The 22,198-nt window shown below is 31.2% G+C and overlaps 1 protein-coding gene across 1 annotated transcript in view; it reads right to left on the bottom strand.

Annotated features, from left to right (window-relative positions):
- The window catches only part of LOC143057379 (neprilysin-1-like), a 34,640-nt gene extending 12,720 nt beyond the window's left edge, over window positions 1-21,920 (bottom strand). The window contains exons 1-9 of the mRNA XM_076230685.1: window positions 21,845-21,920; window positions 12,941-13,080; window positions 11,918-11,971; window positions 5,339-5,500; window positions 4,218-4,301; window positions 2,598-2,806; window positions 2,029-2,208; window positions 1,335-1,421; window positions 631-764 (exon numbers count right to left, since the gene is read on the bottom strand). Coding sequence (XP_076086800.1) covers window positions 631-764; window positions 1,335-1,421; window positions 2,029-2,208; window positions 2,598-2,806; window positions 4,218-4,301; window positions 5,339-5,500; window positions 11,918-11,971; window positions 12,941-13,080; window positions 21,845-21,912 — 1,118 coding nt within the window. The 5' untranslated portion in view covers window positions 21,913-21,920. The remainder of the gene's footprint in view (window positions 1-630; window positions 765-1,334; window positions 1,422-2,028; window positions 2,209-2,597; window positions 2,807-4,217; window positions 4,302-5,338; window positions 5,501-11,917; window positions 11,972-12,940; window positions 13,081-21,844) is intronic.
- Between the last annotated feature and the right edge of the window lie 278 nt (window positions 21,921-22,198).

Below are 22,198 nucleotides of genomic sequence, written 5' to 3'. Positions count from 1 at the left end.
TTTTCGTTTAGACTTGGATTTTCCCCTGTGTTATAGTTCAAAACTGGTTAGTGGAGTAGTTGTATAACTAGTTCTTGTTTTGGTTATACATATAAATGGGTAATATATGCACGTGAAATACTTTGGCGGTTTAAAAGGTGGGGTTCCGTTATATTATATAAAGAAAATTTGTGGGTGTCATTTCATAGAAAGTGCTGACAGTAACTGCGACAGTTTGCAGTTTATTGTGTCAAAAGAATTGAAAACTATATGATTATAATACCTAGTTTTATTTCAGTCCATTTAAATGTATTGGACATATGTGTTTGTACTTATATGTTGGTTTAAAATGTTATTAAACATTGCTTATATAAAGGAAAAAGTTACTGCAAGCAACTAAACCTATATCTAGAGTTTTGTTTTATTTATTATACCAATGATTTAGTTAAGAAATGTTTTAAATTTGGACGAGCATGGCGAGGGAGAATTTAAGGTAACATTGTTATCTACGTAATATATGAAAAGGTTTACAATTTTAATATCTTAATAATTAGAAAAGGATAGGGTAACAGAACCATAGTTACAACCCCTTTTAATTAAGTATTACAGCCCTCCCCCCCAAACCGAGCTTCACTCCTTATATTGAGTTACCTGCTACTGGCCTTGTCGACAATATCTACCATATCTGACAAATATGTTGGTGCGTAAACGACAACTTCTTCTGCTGACGTTATAGATTTGTTGACAGGCTTGAACACTTCTTGTAGGTATCTTAACCAATCAAACTACAAATGAACAGAAAACAATATATTTTTCTTGAGATCGTTTTTGCCTATAACATATGCTTCATTAGCTTAAGTTATATGGTGTTCTTTCCCAGATATAAAACTGATAAATTTGTAAAATTTAATTGATGACAAGAAATATAGAAAATAAAGAATATCGTTCATCTTTCATCACTATAGGAAGCTGCTAGAGTAGTTTTTTTGTCATGGTTTGATACGGTGAATGAATCAGAACAAACAGTTTAAAATGATTCTAATCATATCAAAAACTTAAACAGGAGTCAAATAGATAGAAACCCTTGTGTAGCTAAGATGAATCATTTGATTAAAATTATGACATGTTATTTTTTTTAGAAATGAAAGGAATTAAACACAATTCACAAGAGTTTTGCAACCTAATCTTCATTTGGGTAAAGTTGATATGATTTAACATATTTCGAACATATTTCGACAAAAGTTACCGAATGGAACGATGCTTTCTTTTTATCATCTTTTAACAGTACAATTTCATTCCAAAGAAACATGATTTTTCAATAAGCATGCTAGATGTCTAAAGATAAATGATCTTACACGAGGTACAGTTTGTTGCAATGTACTTATATTCATTTTGTTGTATAGAAGTTCACTGTCTCGCCTTTTGTCTTGTGGAACTGTTACCTGACAAAAATATTGCACAGTTTAATAAAAACAAAGCCTACTATAAAACCAAATGCAAGTTATACATTTTACAAATTTGAGACATTTTTGACGTTATTTTAGATTTTTTAAATGGATGAGTCTGGACTTTGTAAAAGAAAAACACATGATTTTGTGATGTACAATACAATGGGGGGAAGATAGAACATATAAATACAAGAATGGATTAAATATTTAAATTCATAATTCTTTTTATGAATGTACTTATGAGGCAAATACAATTAATTCATTTATATTACACGTAAAAATTATGCAAGCAAAAGTTTCCTTCTGGTCGAATGTGTGAACCGTAATCTAAATACTACTTGTATAAAGAGACGGCTTTTGTAGTCTCAATAGAGTGGTTTATTGGTACAAATTTTGACTGTAATTTGAAATAAAAGCTACAAAACATTGTATTTCTACTAGATATTTTATTTATAAACAAAGGAAGCAAATTTTAACCTGAAAATATTATTAAAACAAAATCTAAACACTGGTTTAAATATTCCAACAATTTATCGAAAATGATTTAATGCATATAATCTTCTTCAATAAATTAAAAATAACGCATTAGATAAAGACATACATTTGCTAATTCGACCTCAAGTTGCACCATATCTCTCATTTCCAATTCTGCCGCTGTTTTATTTGCACCTAACATCACAGCTACATTTACAGCAAATCGGTGATACATTTGGACAATAGGATCGTCTAAGCCTTTCAAGTAATATTCCCGTGAGGGCATTCCTAAATCAGGTTGATCAATCTGAAATTGATAGTTTAGGTGATCAACTGTTACATTTTAAAAGCATTGTTTGATAAAAATTGATTTAGAACGTTACCGACGAGACATAATTTGTACATATGATACATGAAATTGATTTGTGAACTTCTTTGTTACTTATATTAGTACTACTGAGTCATTGTCACTTCGATAAAATACGTGATTTTTACCTGGTTATGATGTTATGACTTTGAAAAATAATTGTACTGATAATGCATACTGGTCATCCGCCTATACCTTTTTACATTCATGGAGACACTTGCAAATTCTGTGATTACAGCATTACTACCAACTCTCTCTAATTATTATTTGTTGATACCAACTTTGCATGTTCTTGTCATGAACTATGGCTATTTAGGTGCTAGCATTACCTGAATTACATTGACTTCTGAGTTTTTATCGTCTGCACTGACCCACTGGTCTACCAAAATTTTATTATTATAAAATCTCAGCTTCACCATCAAATCAATAAGATTAAAATTTTCTTCTGACCACGTGGCTTCTTTCTCCGTCACAGGCCAACCACCTAGCTCTTCTAGTAGATCATAAGCTGGATCAATACCCCTCTCGTCAATTAGTGCTAAAACAAATAGTCAAGTCAAGATAACTCTTGTAGTGGATCAAAAGCTGGATCTACACCTCTTTCGTCAATTAGTGCAAAAACAAATAGTCTAGTCAAGGTAACTCTTGGAGTAGATTAATAGCTGGATCACTAAGTGTTTAAACAAATAGGCAAGTCAAGATATCAATATTCAGGACGTACAGCATTTGATTTGACGGATATATACTTCTCAATGAAACTCGTAGTTCGTAACAGTACCAAAGAAAGGTGTATAAGTGATTGAAGACTAGTAACTGGGAATATGGAATCGTTTCAAGTGTAGCAAGTTAGTAAAATAGTTCAAGTGTAGCAAATTATATTGAACAACGTAGGATAGTTGATAGGATGAGAGTGTAATTAGTTATTTTTAAGTTATTTTTAAGTGGCTTGTGATTGTTAACACAGAAAAATGGTGATAATGATGGAAGAATCAATTTTTCGGATATTAGTTGACGAATTGTTTAAGCGACAAAGAACGAATAAATGGTGAATCTGTTAGTAAAACATCGATGCACATCATCTATATTATCAATGAAGCCCCTAAAAAACATTTAAGCGTTCTGGGAGTTCTTAGAGAACCAAAATTGTCCTATAATAACGAAATAATTAAATATCAAAGGATGGTATGAATGTTATCATATTGGAGTCTCCGGCAGGGTCCGCCTACTTATAAATGATACCGTCCATTAAACAATAACTCAACTATAAAATTATACAAACGATATCGAGAGGACACCATACAGTCCTATATTGTCTGGGAACAAAACAACAAGATAAGAAAATAACGACACTATATTGACTCAAAATAGGATTGAATGGGTTTAACACGATAAAAAGTATCAGCGAAAATATTGTTAAACAGTATTTTAGTAGTTGTACATAATGTCTGTTTATTTTTATCGTAACCTTTTCATCATTCACGACAGGAATCTCATAACTGAACCATGTCGAACATGAACTAAACCATGACACTAATGAACTAAACCATGACATCGATTTTTCTGTAATCTTACATTGTGTGCAAATGTAGGTTTTTTTTCGGAATAATTGAGGGCAGATTTATACCATAACGAAATATTGGATGTAACAGACAGTAAAGAAATAACCTAATGTACTAATATATTAGCAATAAAAAAAAAAAAGATAATGACCAGCTTGAATTTATTTTCAAAGGTTCCTATGGCGAAAAATCAAAATTTTTATATTGTGTCATTGAATGTCAATAAAAAATCTTAACACAACCATGTCTAACTTAACCAAACTATGACAAAATCACTGTACTAAACGCCCCTCGATATGACGACCTTACTACCCGTGTAAATCTTCAAAGCACTCGTGCAAATGAATTATGAAAGTTTTATCTTATAATTTGTATTCGCTATTAACTTACTCTCATTTATACATGAGTGGTATAAATATTTTGCCTTTTTCACTGCTTCACATTCAGATGATAATGCAGGCCTCTCTAACAGCCCTGAAATAGAATTATATCTCTATCAAATGAATCAATACACCTTATCGCAATTGTGTTCGCCATTATACAAATATTGAGTTGAACACTCACGGTCCCAACTAGCTGCGCATTATTTGCTTATAATAAACCGAATTTGTTTTCTTTCAATTAATTTATGACTTTTTAACAGCGGTATACTACTGTTGCCTTTATTTATATAAACTTCTTTTGTAGCTTCTAACTTTCATAAATTGAAATATTCATAAAAACATTGATAAACCAACGTCATGGACGTCACATATATATGAAAACACATATAAAAGTACATGTTCTTTTGTTTCTTCGGTGTTATTCACGGTTATCTTTTTTTAAATACGTTTTTACCAAAATTCTTTCTTTTTGTTCTTCCTATGACAGTTTTCGCTTGACAAAAGCAAGCTGATTACGTCTCCTCTCGCATTGTGACGTCGTTGATAACTCTTCCTCTCACATTGTGACGTCGCTGATAATGCCTGATATCGTTTAGAAGCATTGATACGAGAATTACGGAGTAACCGAGCAGAGTGATAAAAGCATAGGGAAGGACGATAAATATATATTATCGGGTTTTCCGAAAACAATATCCGACACGAGTCCCATTGTGACTGGCTAAACATGTTTTGCATTATGCCTACGATATCTATACGTAAACATATTAACAAATCTAAATTGAAAAGAACGTTTAAACCTATGATTGCGTTGGATAAAAACCGCAATTTTTATACGTATTCACGCAAAACAAATTTTCAGGCCGTGGGATCTAAATACAGCATATACGACATTTTCCAAAAGAACAAAAAAGTATATTTCAAGTAATATTTTAAACGTAGAATATATACATGGTGATTTTCACCTTAAAAATTAAGTTTCTATTACTGTAAAACTGTGAAAAATGACATGTTTACGTTCATAGAAAATTGTTGAAGGACTAAAAGAATACACACGTATACAGACAAACTGACTACATTGTATTTCTGCTTTTTAAATCTGTAAGTCACTAACAATGTATTCGAGTTTACCTTTGACAATAACTTGGAGATCATCTAAAAGTTTAGCAAACGTATTATAGCTTGACCTGTCATCGGGAATAATGTTTACTTTGTTCCAGTTACCACATGCATATTCATAGAAATCATCACAAGGATTTGCTGACGGGTTCATTCCCTGTAATATTCGTGCAGCTGGAAGCAAAATAGCATAACAATAACCAAGTAGAAACATAATATGACACACCAAAAAGGTATACTTTATTATCTTATTGCATCTTCAAAATAAATTTTCCAGATTATCCGAATTCGGTCAAGCTAAATTTAAAAAAAAAATAATATGTACAATCGGTAAAGTGAAAACAAAATAGAATAATGATTCACTTGATATATTTTTTCTGGTACTGGTTCAAAAATTATGCATGGTACCTGTTAAAGTATCATCGTACGTAATTGTTAAATTAACTTCAGAAATTGGGAAAATATTGATTGACATGCAACAGCATCATTAGATAAAACGATTGTTTTATTTAAAATATTTAAAGAACAATGAACACAAAAGCTATTTCTCACTGATTTTTTTGTGTTTTTTTTTACATACAGATTTTCTAACATGCCTTCTATGTGTTATAATTCCACTTATCCATTGTATTTTTGCTTTTCTAATGATCCTTTTTTTAATCTGCATTCGTATTTTGCAACATGCTATTTTTTGTAATGTTTAAGTTTAGTTCTACTTTAGAAATAGAATAACCAGTTGTATTTTGCAAATCATTTAGGATTTTTTGTCCTCCATGCTCTTTACTTGTACCTTATTTCGCTTTTTAACTTTTTTTTTATATCCGAGCGTCACTAACGAGTCTTTTATAGACGAAATGTGCGTCTGGCGCAAATACATAACAAAAATCAATTCTGGTAATTATGATGAGTTCATTTATAATGTATTACACCTATTTTACTATTTACCTGCTTTCACACAATCTCTTGTCATGCATATCTTTGCGTTTTTTTCTTGTTCTGAAAAAATAAAATACAACTTTGCGAAATAAAGGCAACAGTAGTATACCGCTGTTCAAACTCATAAATCCATGGACAAAAAACAAAATCGGGGTAACAAACTAAAACTGACGGAAACGCATAAATATAAGAGGAGAACAACGACAAAACACTACAATGTAACTAACACACAGAAACGGACCAAGCATCAGACAAAATTGAATACCTGGAATAACCTAGAAAATTGAACACCTGGAATAACCTAGAAAATAGTCTAGAATTGTTAACTCAAGTACCACAATCAACATGTTTATCAAAAATTCTTCAAGCAAGCCATTCTGTTTTATAAAATCCTACGGTGAAGTAAATATCAAATATTTTTTTTCATTTACTTTACAACATTACAGATGGAAGATTAAAGATTTCAAGTAAACTGGTTTATTATTTTTTTTTCTCGCTAAAAGAAATATCATGTCAGACACGATTTCTGTCAAAAGATTAAATCACGATGCCTTAAATATTGAAAATTCTACATCAGACGGCTATGGTGATTTGATCTTGACGTTTGTTCTAGGCATGTGATCACTTAAATAAAATCGGATTGAAGCAATCACATTTCATCACAGGTGCTTTGGGAATGTATCCCTTTTTTGTTTTTTTTTTATTTTATCGAAAATATACTGTGATATTTCAGAATATATTTTCTTAAATATTTTGTTCTGATTTTTGTCCATACAATATTACAATCCAGTAATTTTGACCCTCTTTTGTTATTATTCACGTTGGAAAACAATAAAGTAAGAAAAAGATGTGTTTTACTCATCCCTGGACATTGACAACATACATGTAGCTCTGTTAATTGAAGAGAAATAAATTAACTTCAATTTTGCAAATGCAAAATTTCAACATTTTTGTAGCAACATTGCAACATCATCTGCTCATGTCGTTTATATCATCCAGTTGATATGATATAATGATTGGAATGCCTTGATAAAGGAGTAGTGCTGATAATAACAGTCCGAACCCAATGCGTCAAATACAGGGTAGAAAGATACCAGAGGGACAGTGAAACTCATAGATTAACTGACAACGCCATGGTTAAAAAAAGAAAAAGACAAACAGACAAATAATTATACACAGGAAACAACATAGAAAACTAAATACTTAGCAACATGAACCTTTCCAAATACTTGGGAGATTTCAGGTGCTCCGGAAGGGTAAGCAGATCCTGCTCTACATGTGGCACCCGTCGTGTTGCCCATGTTATAACATATACGATAAAAGGAACAGGACTATCGTTACGACATACGGAACATATCAGATATCATCTGTGAAACGGATATTCCATAACGGGCAACCAACTCGTGACTTATAACCCTAACTAATTCCAGATTAAAATCTTCAAGAACAAACATGTGTTGCAGAATTTCAATATCGCCGAACATTTATGTTATTATGAAACTACATACTATAGGGTCTACCTAAATCAGATGCGCATACTTAAAGATATGTTAAATCCGTTACAAAATATGTGCTTTTTTCTGCAATATTTTTAAAACATTTGACTTTTCTACCCTTTACAAAAGTATTCCCCCATTCCAAAACTTCACACATATTTCAAGGCATTGGTCTGGTTTTGTGAATAGTTAGTTATGACCAACTCAGATACAAGTATTTGACATAGGAAGAGGGATAAATCGTGCTTGTTTGGGAATTTTGGGTCCTCAATGCTCTTCAACTTTGAACTTGATTGGTTGTTTAACTATTTTGATCTGAGCGTCACTGATGAGTCTTATGTAGACGAAACGCGTGTCTTGCGTACTAAATTATAATCCTGGTACCTTTGATAACTCTTGCAGGAAAACATTACTCTGCTGCAAACAAATCTCTGAAAGTGACCTTATCAAGATTTTTGATAACTTGATTGGCAACATATTTGTAACGTAATTAGGACATATAATTCAATAATCGGCTTAACATTGTAACTAATATGCTCTTTTTTCTTGCCGACTTGTTCATTTATTCATATGAGGCTAATAATTAACAGGAGCATCATGAGAAAAGTATAAACAAAACTGGTAGAATAACTCTTTACTTTATGTTCTACAAATAGACAATCAGGGTCGGATGAGACCAAACATTAACACAACAAAAAAACAAAAATATTTCAGCTTCTCAATTGTGAAACTTACATTTCTATGTAGCCACATTCCAGCAGCGCCTGCATAGGGGTACACAGATAAAATTTGTTCACATGAATCTTACATGAAATTCACATGCACATGAAAAATGTCACGTGAGATTCACTTCAAACGAGCTTTTACATGAAACTCACGTGAATTTCAAGTGAATTGAGATTCACATGAATTTTACGTGAAATTTACTGTCTTTTGTTTTTTGTTTATATTTTTCATGACTGTAATTAAATTTGTAAATTTAGATGTTCTTTGAAGTACTTTATTTTAAAAATTCATGTGAATTTCACGTGAAATTTTTTACGTGATTTTAATGTGAAATTCACAAAAACTGATTTCACGTGAGTTTCACGTATAAGCTCGTTTGAGATGAAATTCGTGTGAATTTCACGGGAGATTCACATGAATTTAAATTCACGTGAAATGAATGTGAGTAAAATTTGCCTGTGTATATGTCTTCCCGGATATTTCAGAACTTTCATTTCCAATCCTTGATTTAATATAGAGATGGTGCTAACAAGAAAGCTATCAGTCCAAGTGTTCCAGTTGATGGATGTAAAATCTGCCTTCCAAAAATTTCACAGACGCCATAAGCCCTTTATGAATATCTGTTAAAAATATCAGGTTATCCAAAAGAATTAGCGAGGTCTGCTTTGCACTGACGTTGTACAGCTGCTCAAAGTACTACAAACATTTTACATAATTCACTGATCAATTTATCAGAAGACAATACGACGTCTCAGGTGTGTTATAGTATAATTCTAAACAAAAGACAAAGGATGGCGCCACATTAGACCAAACAACCGAAGACTTATAGCAAGAATCATAATGGAATGACAATTAGAACAAACAACCGAAGACTTATAGCAAGAATCATAATGGAATGACAATTTTTAATAAACCCTTACGCTTTAACAAAGAGATACACGATCTTTATCATTTTTGTTGCTAAATGGCAATGGTAGTATTCCTAGTGGTTGGTTTCTATTGCAAGACGATGATATATCTCTTTATATGTATTTAATTTGTAGTTATTCCTTCTCCTTATCGTAGACTTGTTCGTCAATAACATAACAAGAAAAAGATTTAAAAACTTTCTACTTGGAATTGTCTTCCTTTTTTAAAATTGCAGAATATTTAGTGTTTTTAAAATGTCTTCCATAACATATATTTTTTTCTATTTCTTAAATCGGAAAACATGTGTATTGAATGTTTTTTTGTGTGAAAACTTATACGAAATGAAGGCAATTAAATGAAAGAAAAAAGAAGTCTACCGCTGGTAAAAAATCATAAATTGATTGATTAAAAAAAAAATCCGTGTTACAAACTATAACCGAGGGAAACACACCAACTATAAAAGGAAAACAACGGAACAACAGAAACACTGAAGTGCAACACAAAAAAAGTATCAAAACATCGATAAAAACGGACTACTTAATAACAACTGCCATGTTCTTAACTTGGTACAGGATATTTAATATTAAATGGTGGGTTGAACCGGTTTTAAGGCTAGCCAAACCAGCTTATATGGCTTATAAGGCAATCTTACAAAATATCACTGAAATGAAAACATTCAGTACATGGAACCGCATAAATAGAAGTACATTTTATCATGTAAACCATCGTTTGTATGACAGTGAATTGCATTCATTTCGTATAGATTAGAAAAAACCCAGCATTAGTTAAATAAAACATGTTATCAAAATTTATTCGACCGTTAAGGGTAAATAAATGTAACAAATGGTCACGGATATGTTTGTCGTGGGCACCTTTCATGAATTATTTCTATCCCAGGTCTTTTTTCTTTCATGAGAAAAAAGACCTATCGCACTAGTGGAATAGGTATCTGTTAATCCTCTAAGAACACGTCCGGATTTTTTGGTTTCCTCAATCAATGAATATCGAGAATTATTTTCAATGTATCTCCACGTTTTTAAAAACAATATTTATGTAGACTTTTGAAGCCCAAACTTTCTATTACCTTAAATGCTCGAGCGAAAGATCAAAACTAATAGTTAAACTAAAACAATAGCTAGCTAAACCTCTCACTTGTATTAGTAAATAAAGGCAACAGTAGTATACCGCTGTTCAAAACTCCATGGACAAAAAACAAAATCGGGGTAACAAACTAAAACTGAGGGAAACGCATTAAATATAAGAGGAGAACAACGACACAACATTAAAATGTAACACACACAGAAACGGACTAAGCATTAGACAAAATCCTATGAGAATAACAAATATAACATCAAAACCAAATACATGACTTTGGGATAGATAAGTACCGTGACACGTCTTATAGTAATGTGAATTCACACTCAAAAAAAAGAGAAAACAAACGACACAACAGAAACACAACGTTAAAATGTAACACACACAGAAACGAGCTATAATATAACAATGGCCATATTCCTGACTTGGTACAGGACATTTTTAAAGGAAAAAATGGTGGGTTGAACCTGGTTTTGTGGCATGCCAAACCTCGCACTTTAATGGCAATGTTAAATATAACTTTAAAATGACAACATAATATTACAGGACTATAATGCAAATAAATAGGAGAACGTATTATGCAAAGAAACACATGAATAATAAATAACAAAAGGCATCTGGTTTAAAATTCAATACGCAAATAACGCTCCTCGTCCACACAAGACTTACCAGTGACGCCAGATATAAAAAGTTCGAAAGTCAAAAAAAGTACAATGTTGTACAGCAATGAGGATCAAAAAATGAAAAAGGTTGTGCCAAATACGGCTTATCAGGGTTTTCTGCTTGTGATAAGAACATCCTTATTATTTAGAACAATTTATGCTATTGCAAACAGTAACCAAAGACCAACACAGAAAATAGACACACCCGACTTAGTCCAGGCCTCAACGCAAAAAGTCATAAAAATGACGTCACATACGAAGTGGTGAAAAGGCACAAAAATGACGTCACATTTGAAAAACTATATCTCAAAAATAAGATAGAATTAGGATGGATTAAAGATTATAATAGAACTAAATACTGATATTACATTTAAACACAATGCACATTGCAATACTTATTTATAGCAATTAACTATATTATATATATGTCCGGTTTGTTTTGAATCTAACTTCAAACGTAAAACATCGTACAGATTACGTTGAACAAAATCAAATCTAATAAATGAAGGCGGTGATTAATTTTCTTTACCATAACACATGAATATAACAGTATGACAGTCGCATCAAATTTCATTATATTGACAACGATGTGTGAACAAAACAAACAGACGTAATAGGTAAAAATGTCAAAAATAAAGGTACATGAGTCAATATTGTGTTAAAATCTTAATCATTATAAAAACAAACCAATTTGTAACAATGAATGCAGGACTACCAAAAATGTGTATCAAAAGTGTTTTTTTCATTTTTATTTTATTCTGACTTACCTTTATCACTTTTGTCTTGACTAGATAAATTCATATAAAACTGATTTTCGTCAACTGAAAAGGAAATACTAATTCAAAAACAAAAAAACCCCACATATTTCAGGTTTGAACATACAAACCCAGTTATCAAGATAGAAAAATATATAGTTTTCCAAAGTGCCTGTTAAGAACCATACAAAATGTTTAAAAAAAAATGTCAAATCAAAGTTAGTATAGTTTGTAGTTTTAACATATTTTATTGTTCAAAAGGACAAATGGATTAGACACAAGTTTTACAACTTAGTAACGTCTTCTCCGAATCAAAGTTTCTTAAACATCAATGATAAACTTCGTAATGATTTGTATTGAAAAGTTATGCCATCAAATGTAACATTTAACACGATAGGAAAACGAACTGGTCAAATTAAAACAATTTTCTAAACTTACCGAGACATTCTCTGTTTTATATTAAATTGGTTACTAATTAAAGGATTAAAATTTTGATGGATGTCTGATAGTTTTGATTCGTGATCCGAATGCAGGGTAAAAACGGAAAACATTTTTGAGATAGTAAGTTGCTGATAACAAGTTAGCTTTTAAATTCCAAGTGGATTCGTGTTTAGTTTTCTGTGTTGTAATTTGTAGATAAGTGTTAATCTGTTTGTTGTTTTGATTTTTCGGTATGTCATTGGCAGTTTGTATTCGACTTCGAAGTTTTACAATCTCTTAGCTGGCTTTTGCATTTCTTTTTATCAACATCAGTGGTTAAAACATATTTTAATGCATTTTCAAATCACTCACAGCGGGTAGAATAATATCTATCATGAACAACGGTATAAAACCTTTCAATCAGGAGCAGTTGGTAATACATTTCGTCAAAAATAACAGCAGTTTAACATCGCTAAAACGGTGGGAAGGAGGTTGTTAACATGGTAAAGAAGTTTAATTGTTTGGATAATCATTGCCAATTTAATTTTCTACAACTTGTTTTTTTTTTTAATATCCTTTAAAAAATGATAATATAACTGATGAAAAAGAGCTTACCCCGTCTCTCCTGTAATGTAATGGCATGTAAAACTAATAAAATACCAATAATTCCTATACACAGTAATACTACACAAAATAATATCCTCTCTAGGACAGTTCGCTCTTTACACCAAAGTTTACTTGCTTCTCGTTTTGACCTGAAATGACAGAAACTTGGAAGTTAGTTTATCAATAGTTTAACAAACTATCAAAAACAACAGTTACTGTTAATCTTTTATACTGTAAACGCGTTGATGGGAATACATCCATTACTATTCGAGTATCTATAATGATAGTACTACATCATGATTTTTTTTTATTGTGAACTCATTAGAAGTTTATTTCGTTTATTAGACTGAAATACCAAAAATCACTACGGTTCTGAGTTTTCTATCTGTAAATCTGTTATGTTTTCTATCTGTAACTCTGTTATGTTTTCTATCTGTAACTCTGTTATGTTTTCTATCTGTAACTCTGTTATGTTTTCTATCTGTAACTCTGTTATGTTTTAACTCGGTAAATATTAATTACATAATCTAAGATTCCTATCAGTAACTCTATTAGTTTGTAACTCCATAATTATACATTAAATAATCTTTGGTTTCTATCAATAACTCTAATACGTTTCAACTCAGTAACTAAACATGATTTAATCTGCGGTTCTTGATAATAACTCTGCTACGTTATAATGTATGACATAACTTATTGTATTTTAGCTTTGTCTTAGTAAAACGTAAATTTTGCACAAAACCCCGTTCAACCCACCATTTTTGCTTAACATGTCCTGTACCAAGTCAGGAAAAGGGCAGTTGTTATCTAATAGATCGTTTCTGTTTGTGTTGCATTGTAGTTTGTATTTTGTTCACTGTTGATTCGTTGTTTACCTCTTATAGCTGATGTGTTTCCCTTGGTTTTAGTTTGTAACCCGGATTTGTTTTTTCTCAATAAATTTTTGACTTTCGAACAGCGGTATACTACTGTTGCCTTTATCTAGCATCAAGATGATGAATCTTGTTTCGAGGCCTATGTAAACACTATGTCGATTTTACTATAATATTTCAATATACAATAAATATCAATGGATCATGGGGTTCAAAGAAAGTAAAAGTTAAAAAAGAGGGACGAAAGACACCAAAGGGACAGTAAAAGTTAAAGTAGTTAATAAAAAGTTGTAACGAACTTTAAGGATTAGAATCATTTGTTTCACAAACTTAATATCAGTGAAGTCATCTTAAAAATTTAATAAGAGTGTGAGTTAATTGGTCGGATCCCACTGTAAGTTGACAAAACCCCGAGTCAATCAGTCTATGTATATGCATTCAGGTATCGCATCTCAAATTTATTCGTTCTTGGTGTGTTAATTTACGTTTTTTGATTGAGTTAAGCCTTCCAATTGATATTTTATCGTGTGTTTTTCTATGTTGTGATGTTATACTATTGTTTCAAAAAAAGGGAGAAGGTTTGGTACCATTAAAACGTTTAATCCGGTTGCAAATGTTTGCACCTGTCCTAAGTCAGGAATCTGATGTAGAGTAGTTGTCGTTTGTTCATGTAATTTATACGTGTTTCTCGTTTCTCGTTTTTTCATATAGATTAGACCGTTGGTTTTCCCGTTTGAATGGTTTTACACTTGTAATTTTGGGGCCCTTTATAGCTTGTTGTTCGGTGTTAGCCAAGACCCCGTGTTGAAGGCAGTAACTTGACCTATAATGGTTTACTTTTACAAATTGTGACTTAGATGGAGAGTTGTCTCATTGGCACTCATACCACATCTTCCTATACCTATTAACCAATATGTTGTCAATGAAGACAATCTGTCATCTCGATTATGTGTAGTTCAGTGAACTCCTTGTTTGATTCAGAGTTGGTTTACATAAAGTATGATTTGTCCAGTCCTAACATATGAAAAGGGGAAAATGAAATGAGATTATATCAGAGTTTTCTTTGATGCATGGTAGTTTCGCCTTATTTCGAATAATGACATTTAGACTTGTAGTTTTTACCTGTGTTGATAGATCTTCCATGTATTTATTGTTTTACTTGTGATCGATATCTTTCTAAAAATCATTAAAAACATTAAGATTATCTTTTATAAGATACATATTTTCATGGACTTAACATGAAGTTAACATTAGATGGTTGATTATGAATATTTTGCAACTTGTCTCGTTTGTACATTGTTTTCTTGTGTAAAAATGAACTTTGGTGACCAAGACAGGAAAGCAGTTTTTGTTCCAAGTTCGGCTATCGCACCATAACATCATATAACATAGCTTATAAGATTTGGACCATAACATGTTTCTTAGGTTTTTTTAATTTTGTGTCTAGTGCTCTTCAACTTAGAACTTGATTTTGTATGTCAGGTGTTATAATATATTAAAATGTTGACGAAAGACCTATAGTATGTCCAAACAAATATAAATTTAACAAAAATTAAGGCATACACAAAATCTACAGTAAATTAATTTTTTATTTATGCGAATAATGCGACTGAGTGCATATCGCAATATTAAGAACTCGCGTTCTTAAATCTGATACATATATCCGTATGCAGATTTTCCTGACATTGCACTCGCATTTTTGTCTAGGTAAACAACCTAATTTCACTATCAGAACAGTCAACCCTCAGCTGCATAGCAAATGGTTAGCTGAAACTTATTAAGATACTCGTCTTATACTTTAATACACCGGAATGTCGTTTTGTCTACATTTCTTTTTCTGATGTTATTTACCAAAAACTTTAACCTGAAGCGGGACAGACGGACGGACGAACGGACGCACAGACCAGAAAACACAATGCCCCTCTACTATCGTAGGTGGGTCATACAAATTTCATTTTTATACAGGCATGGTATCATTCCATCCATGTAATAGTGTTTGGAATCCTCCTAAACTGTTACAATGAATTATTATTTGTAAAAATTATAAGTTATATGTTAATGCAAAACTTTCGAAAAACGGAGGATTAGAATGACCTTAGCTCTATTTAGAAAAACTTTTCAGAATTTTTGATATTCAATGCTTTAAATTTTGAATTTTGTTTCGCTTTTTTTACATTTTTATTTGACCATGTTGTTTATTTTGTAGATCAGCGTTTATTTTTTTTCTATCATGGTATCTTTGATGTTTTTATTAATTACAATTGATTTTTCGAAAACGAAATCAATATTTAGATACAATTGAAAATACATTTTACGCTGAAGCAATTCGCAGACACAAGCAAATATTTTAAAATGTACTTAATAGCTACATTCTCAGTTCTGTGGACATCTGTTAGAAAATCATGACATCATTTTTCCTGTAATGGGTTTAACAGAAGATAAAAAAATAAAGTTAGATTATTTGTGTCATTGTCTAAGCTTATTTCTTCTAATTAAATGTTTTTCTTATACGGTTTTGATTTTGATGTTTACTCAAGGGAAATGATAGTTTGTTACAGTGCTTCGATCAGGGTTGTTACAGTGCCTCGATCCGGGTCTTTGATGTGTTTTTAAATAATACCACTGGGAATCGAGTGTAAGTCAAGCTGTCTAAAGCGTCTAGTACACTGCCGTTTGTAACATTTTAGATACAGACATTTATTCTGGTAAATCAATCAAAACATCATAAATATCCCCATAATAAAATGTGTCAGTGTCCTGAGACAAGACATTTGTTGGAAATATATTTCGCAAAAGTGCAGAAATTTTATTTACGTCGCTTATTTTAAACCTACATCCTACAATGGGAATAGCTCAATATAAATAGGTCAATTAACGTGTCCTTTTGACTATTGATTCCTGGACAGCACAGGTGCTTGGTTTCTGAAAGGGATTTTGGGTTTTTCAATATCGAGTTTTCTGTGTAATATTAAACGAAGTGCAGGGTTTGTTTTAAATGAGTTTTCGTATGAGCTCTTGTTATCTTTTCGTCGTTTTTAAATGTAATATGGTTATATGATGGTATAAATCGTTGAGAGAGTCAAATTCTAGAAAAATACTGTCAGCATGTTTTCATTTGTTGAAAGTCAAAAATGGCAAAATCACCCAAAAATTATTTTTGTTACTGGAAAAGGTAGGGTGAGAAGTATTCATCATTGCAACGAAATTCCTACACACCGAATAAAAGGTCTTATCACATATTTGTTACGAATACGTCTGGTTTTGCATATGCAATAACCTCAAAATTGCCCGGGGCAAAAAAACCATATTGATATTGTGCCCTGATTCTAAAACACTGTGTCCTTAACGACACGTTTGTGATAAAATGTTTAAGATTTTACCTTTTATCTTTCATTAAATTGTTATAATTGACCTTTGTTTCTCTTTTCTGCAGAAATTAAATATGTGATAAAAAGATTATAACATGTCTTTTCCATATTGGCCCTGGTATCATCCCTCGACCCATATCGGCCCTCGGCTAAAGCCTCGAGGCCGATATGGGAGTCTCGGGATGATACCAGGGCCAATATGGAAAAGGTCATGTTATAAAAGAGGGACGAATATATAATCTATACAAACATCATGGCTAGAATTGTTTGGGTCGACTCTTATCTATATTCCGATAACTTGTCTTTGTGGTCTAAACCTTCCCCTTCTTTATACTAATGGCTATTACTTAGATAATTATAAAATGAAAAAATACACGAAAAGAACATAGCTTTAAAATAGTGATATAAAAGGTATAACAAAAACACAAAATAAATCACATAAAATGGGTTACAGCATACTTTCCAAATTATTATACCATCCGTTTTTTTTTACTATTGGCATATATATTTAGTACACGCTTGTTATTTTACAATTTAGTTTCTTAATGAAAAGTCACATAGTATTTCCACTCTTCATTGAGTATACAACACTACGTTAACATGGTGAATAACACAATAAAAGAATTTACAGATAATTTTTTTATCACTATCTAAAACTGAAACTTTACATACTATTAACTAGATAACTTTTAATCTCTATATCTGTATTTTGTCAATCCTTCACAATTAGTAATTGTATTAGTAATTAATAATTGTATTAATAATTAGTAATTGTATAAGTAATTAGTAATTGTATTAGTAATTAGTAATTGTATAAGTAATTAGCAATTTTCCGTGTTATACAGACACTACATGACATCTATACATACAGACATAAAACACGAATTCATAGAGCAAAGGAATATATAGGATAACAAGGTATTACGTATGTTAATGTAATCAAAATAATGTATTGGTACTCAAATGTAGTCATACCGTCATGCATTCAACCTAGAAAGCAAATCACACAAATGTAACGACCTCGCTAGTAATAGCTTATCGCTATTTAGTCCAATCCGGGAAAATCAGTCATTTACACAACTTCCTGTTTAGGTCAAGCCGTCGAAAGATAGAGGTCATCAGTAGTGAGCTGAGGGAGGAAAAACTTTAGAAAGCGACCATTAAAAAACTTTGATAGAGTATGATCAACTTTTTTCGAAATTAAAATTGAAGTAAAAAAATATTTTGTATGAAGTATTTACGGTAGTTTAAACAGGTCTCATTAAAAAGTATCTTGCATGGTGCATTGTTTGAACAGGGTCCCAGATAGTTTCAACTGGATGAAAAAGTTGAGTAATTTTAGAACTTATCCGGAATGGAATAAATAGCGATTAGGTGTATTACATAAGGATTCACTAGTAGATTTTCTTTTAATTTTCTCTTTGACATATTGTTATGGTAATGTATATTTGAAATGCGTTAAATACAATAATATTTTATAATACAGTTTGGTTTTAATTTTATTTTCGAGTATAATCGTAGGTTTGCGGGATGCTTTAATGCATATTAATGAGAAGAAATCAGATGCAAAGCAACCGATTTGTACCAAATAAAAGGGCCACATATTTTGTACCGTATATCTTCGATGCACGCTTTCATACAAAAAATACACACATATAAAGTTATTCAACAAAAAGGAAAAACAAATGGCAAACTTTGCTTGAGGGAGGTGGTATCTTCTTTTCTTGACAACTTCTAAATTTATAATCGAACAATGAAAGAAAAGTATAATATAAATCACCCCAGGATAAAAGCATTAACAACTGTCAGCTAGCAACACCCTCAAATATTGGTAGCCAACCACCAATAGTATCAACCCATGCAGTGCTTTAAAACTTTATAAATGTTTTTCGTTCGAAGAACTTTTCTGTATATAATTATTTCGGAAACGATGAAAGAGAAATATTTCGAAAACATGAAATAAACACGTGAAGGGCATTATGACCGTCAATTTTTTTTCTGAAAAAAGTAAAAATAACAAAAATACCGAAATCCGGGGAAAATTCAATACAAAACTTCTGTAAACACAAGGCAAAATCAAAACCTCAACTACATCAAACTAATGAATAACAACTGTCACATTTCTGACTTGGTACAGACATTGTCTTATGTAAAATTTGAGGAATTAGGAGCCTTAGTATCAACATAATTCATAAATTAAATTCTAAAGTTATGTATTTTTTCCAATAATGTGAATAAAGTCTCAACATCAGAGGAGATCACGACAGCGTTAATGAAAACCATTAAATTTATTGCTAATCAAACAGCATATACATTGATATGCAAGGTTTTAAATTAGAGCATAATTTTTAATAACATAAATAAAAATATTTCACAATAAGTACATTGATATGCTAGGTTTTAAATCAGCGAATATTTTTTTTTTTACATAAATAAAATTATTCACAATAAGTTAGATAAGTAAGATTTAAATTATCTTATATCTTGAAAACATCAATCAACACAAAGTACCTCACAAGAAAGCAATGTGTTATCTACGTGACCGAAAAAAATCGACGTTATCATAAAAAATAATCAGACTCTTTGACAAATTGTTTTCCTATAAAAGAGCGATTATCTGTAGATAAGGGAAGCATTTGAAGATAAATACATATGCCATTGTAATTATACATGGTCAAAAGCTGCTTGTGAGGGCTGTTACAGTAATTGATGGTAATACTTGGATGCTGGTTGATATGCTTCAAAGTGTTTATTGTGACATTTGTTCGCAGATAATAAAAAATAACAAGTCGTACTGACAACACTATTACTGACACTTTTGTCGGACAATTGTGGTATGGCACGCAGGGGAAATGCCTGTACAACTAATAAATTATTTTTGAGGTTAAGTAAACTTTTGAATGCAACATGACTAGTATTGATCTAAATGTCCTTTTGATTAAAAGTAATTGTGGTAGTGTACTAGATGTAGTCTTCTCATATCTAAGTAGAGTTTCTCGCAATGGTGTATGTATTAGTTGTAGCCTTCTCATACCTGAGCAGAGTTAATCGTAAAGGTGTATGTATTTGACTTTGTGTTTGATGTGTTTTATCCTTTGATTTTGTCATTTGGTTAGGGACTTTCCCGTTTGGATTTTCCTCGGGATTCGGTGTTTTTATTATTTTACTTTTAACGGATTATGTCTTGAAAAAAAAACAGAAATACGAAGTCTGTTGATTTTCAATGAAATAATTTCTTCATAGTAAATACCAGTAGTTTATATTTCTATCCATATCTAGTGAAAAAATTAATAATATTAGAATAAAAACATTAAGGACTGCATTGTTGAGAAAGTTTGTCATATGATACAAAATTAGAAAAATTAAAATGGTAAAATCATCTTACAGTATACATTTAAGGTAAATTCATTGTGTACCGCCATCTTGGATTGTACAATCACAGCACAAAATCGGTCTAGTAATTTGCCCAGATCTGCAAATTTGGAGACAGATTCGCAATTTAATGGACTGTTTATTTATATAAAGAAAACTTAATTTATTGTATTATTCAAAATATTTTAACAAATTTAAAATGTTTTGGTTTTTGAAATCATTTGTTTCAAATGAGCCATTTAAGGGGAGATAACTCTTTTAGTACAAAATTTATACTGAGCTAATAGGTAAATTTGTAATGTGTACTTGTAGCAAGAAAACAAGTTCGGTGACACCATGTTTTCTTTTTATTTCTTAAAACATATTTTGAAACATATCTTCTCATAATTTATTTCAAAATTCTATGAGATAGAATTTTTTTTATGCATACTAATGCGTTATTTCTTAAACAAACTAATCAAATTTATGCAATTTCCAACGACTTGAAAAATAGCACGGTGACCGATACGAGAGTATACGTTTCAAAAAGCATAGTTTAATCTTTATTTTGGCAAATTATATGAAAATTCTGTTTAAAAAAATTATTTACTTATGATCTACCTTGATACGTGTTGACTTGGTATGTGTGGAATAGTAATTTTATTGACCAAAAGGTGCAACTATTGTCCTGAGACAAAGCTAAGTTAAATTGTGATATCAAATAGGACAATAAACCTTCTTTTCCACAAATATCCAGTCTGTAAGTGTTTTATTATACCCATAGAGACAACAGACAATTAAGTATCGCGGCTTAGTCAACTATCGTAATATAAAAAGCAGAAACACAATCATACTGTTTCAAGTTTACTTCATATATATTCTAAATCTTAACACCAACCCTAAATATAATAGGTAAATATAGGCAACAGTAGTTTACCGTTGTTTAAAAGTCATAAATCGATTGAGATCATACAAATCCGGGTTATAAACTAAAACCGAGGGAAACACATCAACTATAAGAGGAAAACAACGAAACAACAGAAACTGAAGTGCAACAAAAAAACAAAGGACGATAAAACACATATATCTTTAAACGCAATGTCGTAACTCCCGCGATATTATAACATTAAAAAGCTGCTGTGGAAAATCTGCGAAATATAAACACGCTTACGGTCAAATAGACCCATAGAAGGCAAATAGTTGGAAACGTTTGACCTGTCAAATAGTTCAACGCTTGCAATTTGAATTCTCTGAACACAAGTAAAACAAACAGGCACATCTTTGTAAAGCTCTGATGAAAATAAAGGAAAAGTTTTACCTACCTGGAAAATTTCACCTGTGCCGCACCATCCTCTGGAATGTAATATTTCCCTTTACCATTAACATCCATTTCAATGCTGACCTGAAAACATATTCATAATTATATAATAAAGGAAAGACGTTGTTTATCATAAATAAACCATACTATGACAAGTTAATCACTAGTTACTAGTACTTTAGACAAACTACTAAAACGTTGCACTACTTGCGTACAGAAATACTATATATAATATTAAATGCGTTATATAATTGGTTTTGTATATACATTTCTTATTCTGAAATCAGTTATTCTTTTAAACCAAAACTACAAATCATAATTAGTAAATTTTTGTGCTGTACTTTAACCAGTAATTTCA

Source organism: Mytilus galloprovincialis, chromosome 13, assembly GCF_965363235.1.
Source record: "Mytilus galloprovincialis chromosome 13, xbMytGall1.hap1.1, whole genome shotgun sequence".
Classification (NCBI taxonomy): Eukaryota; Metazoa; Mollusca; class Bivalvia; order Mytilida; family Mytilidae; genus Mytilus; species Mytilus galloprovincialis.
This window is presented reverse-complemented; position numbering and strand designations above follow the sequence as displayed.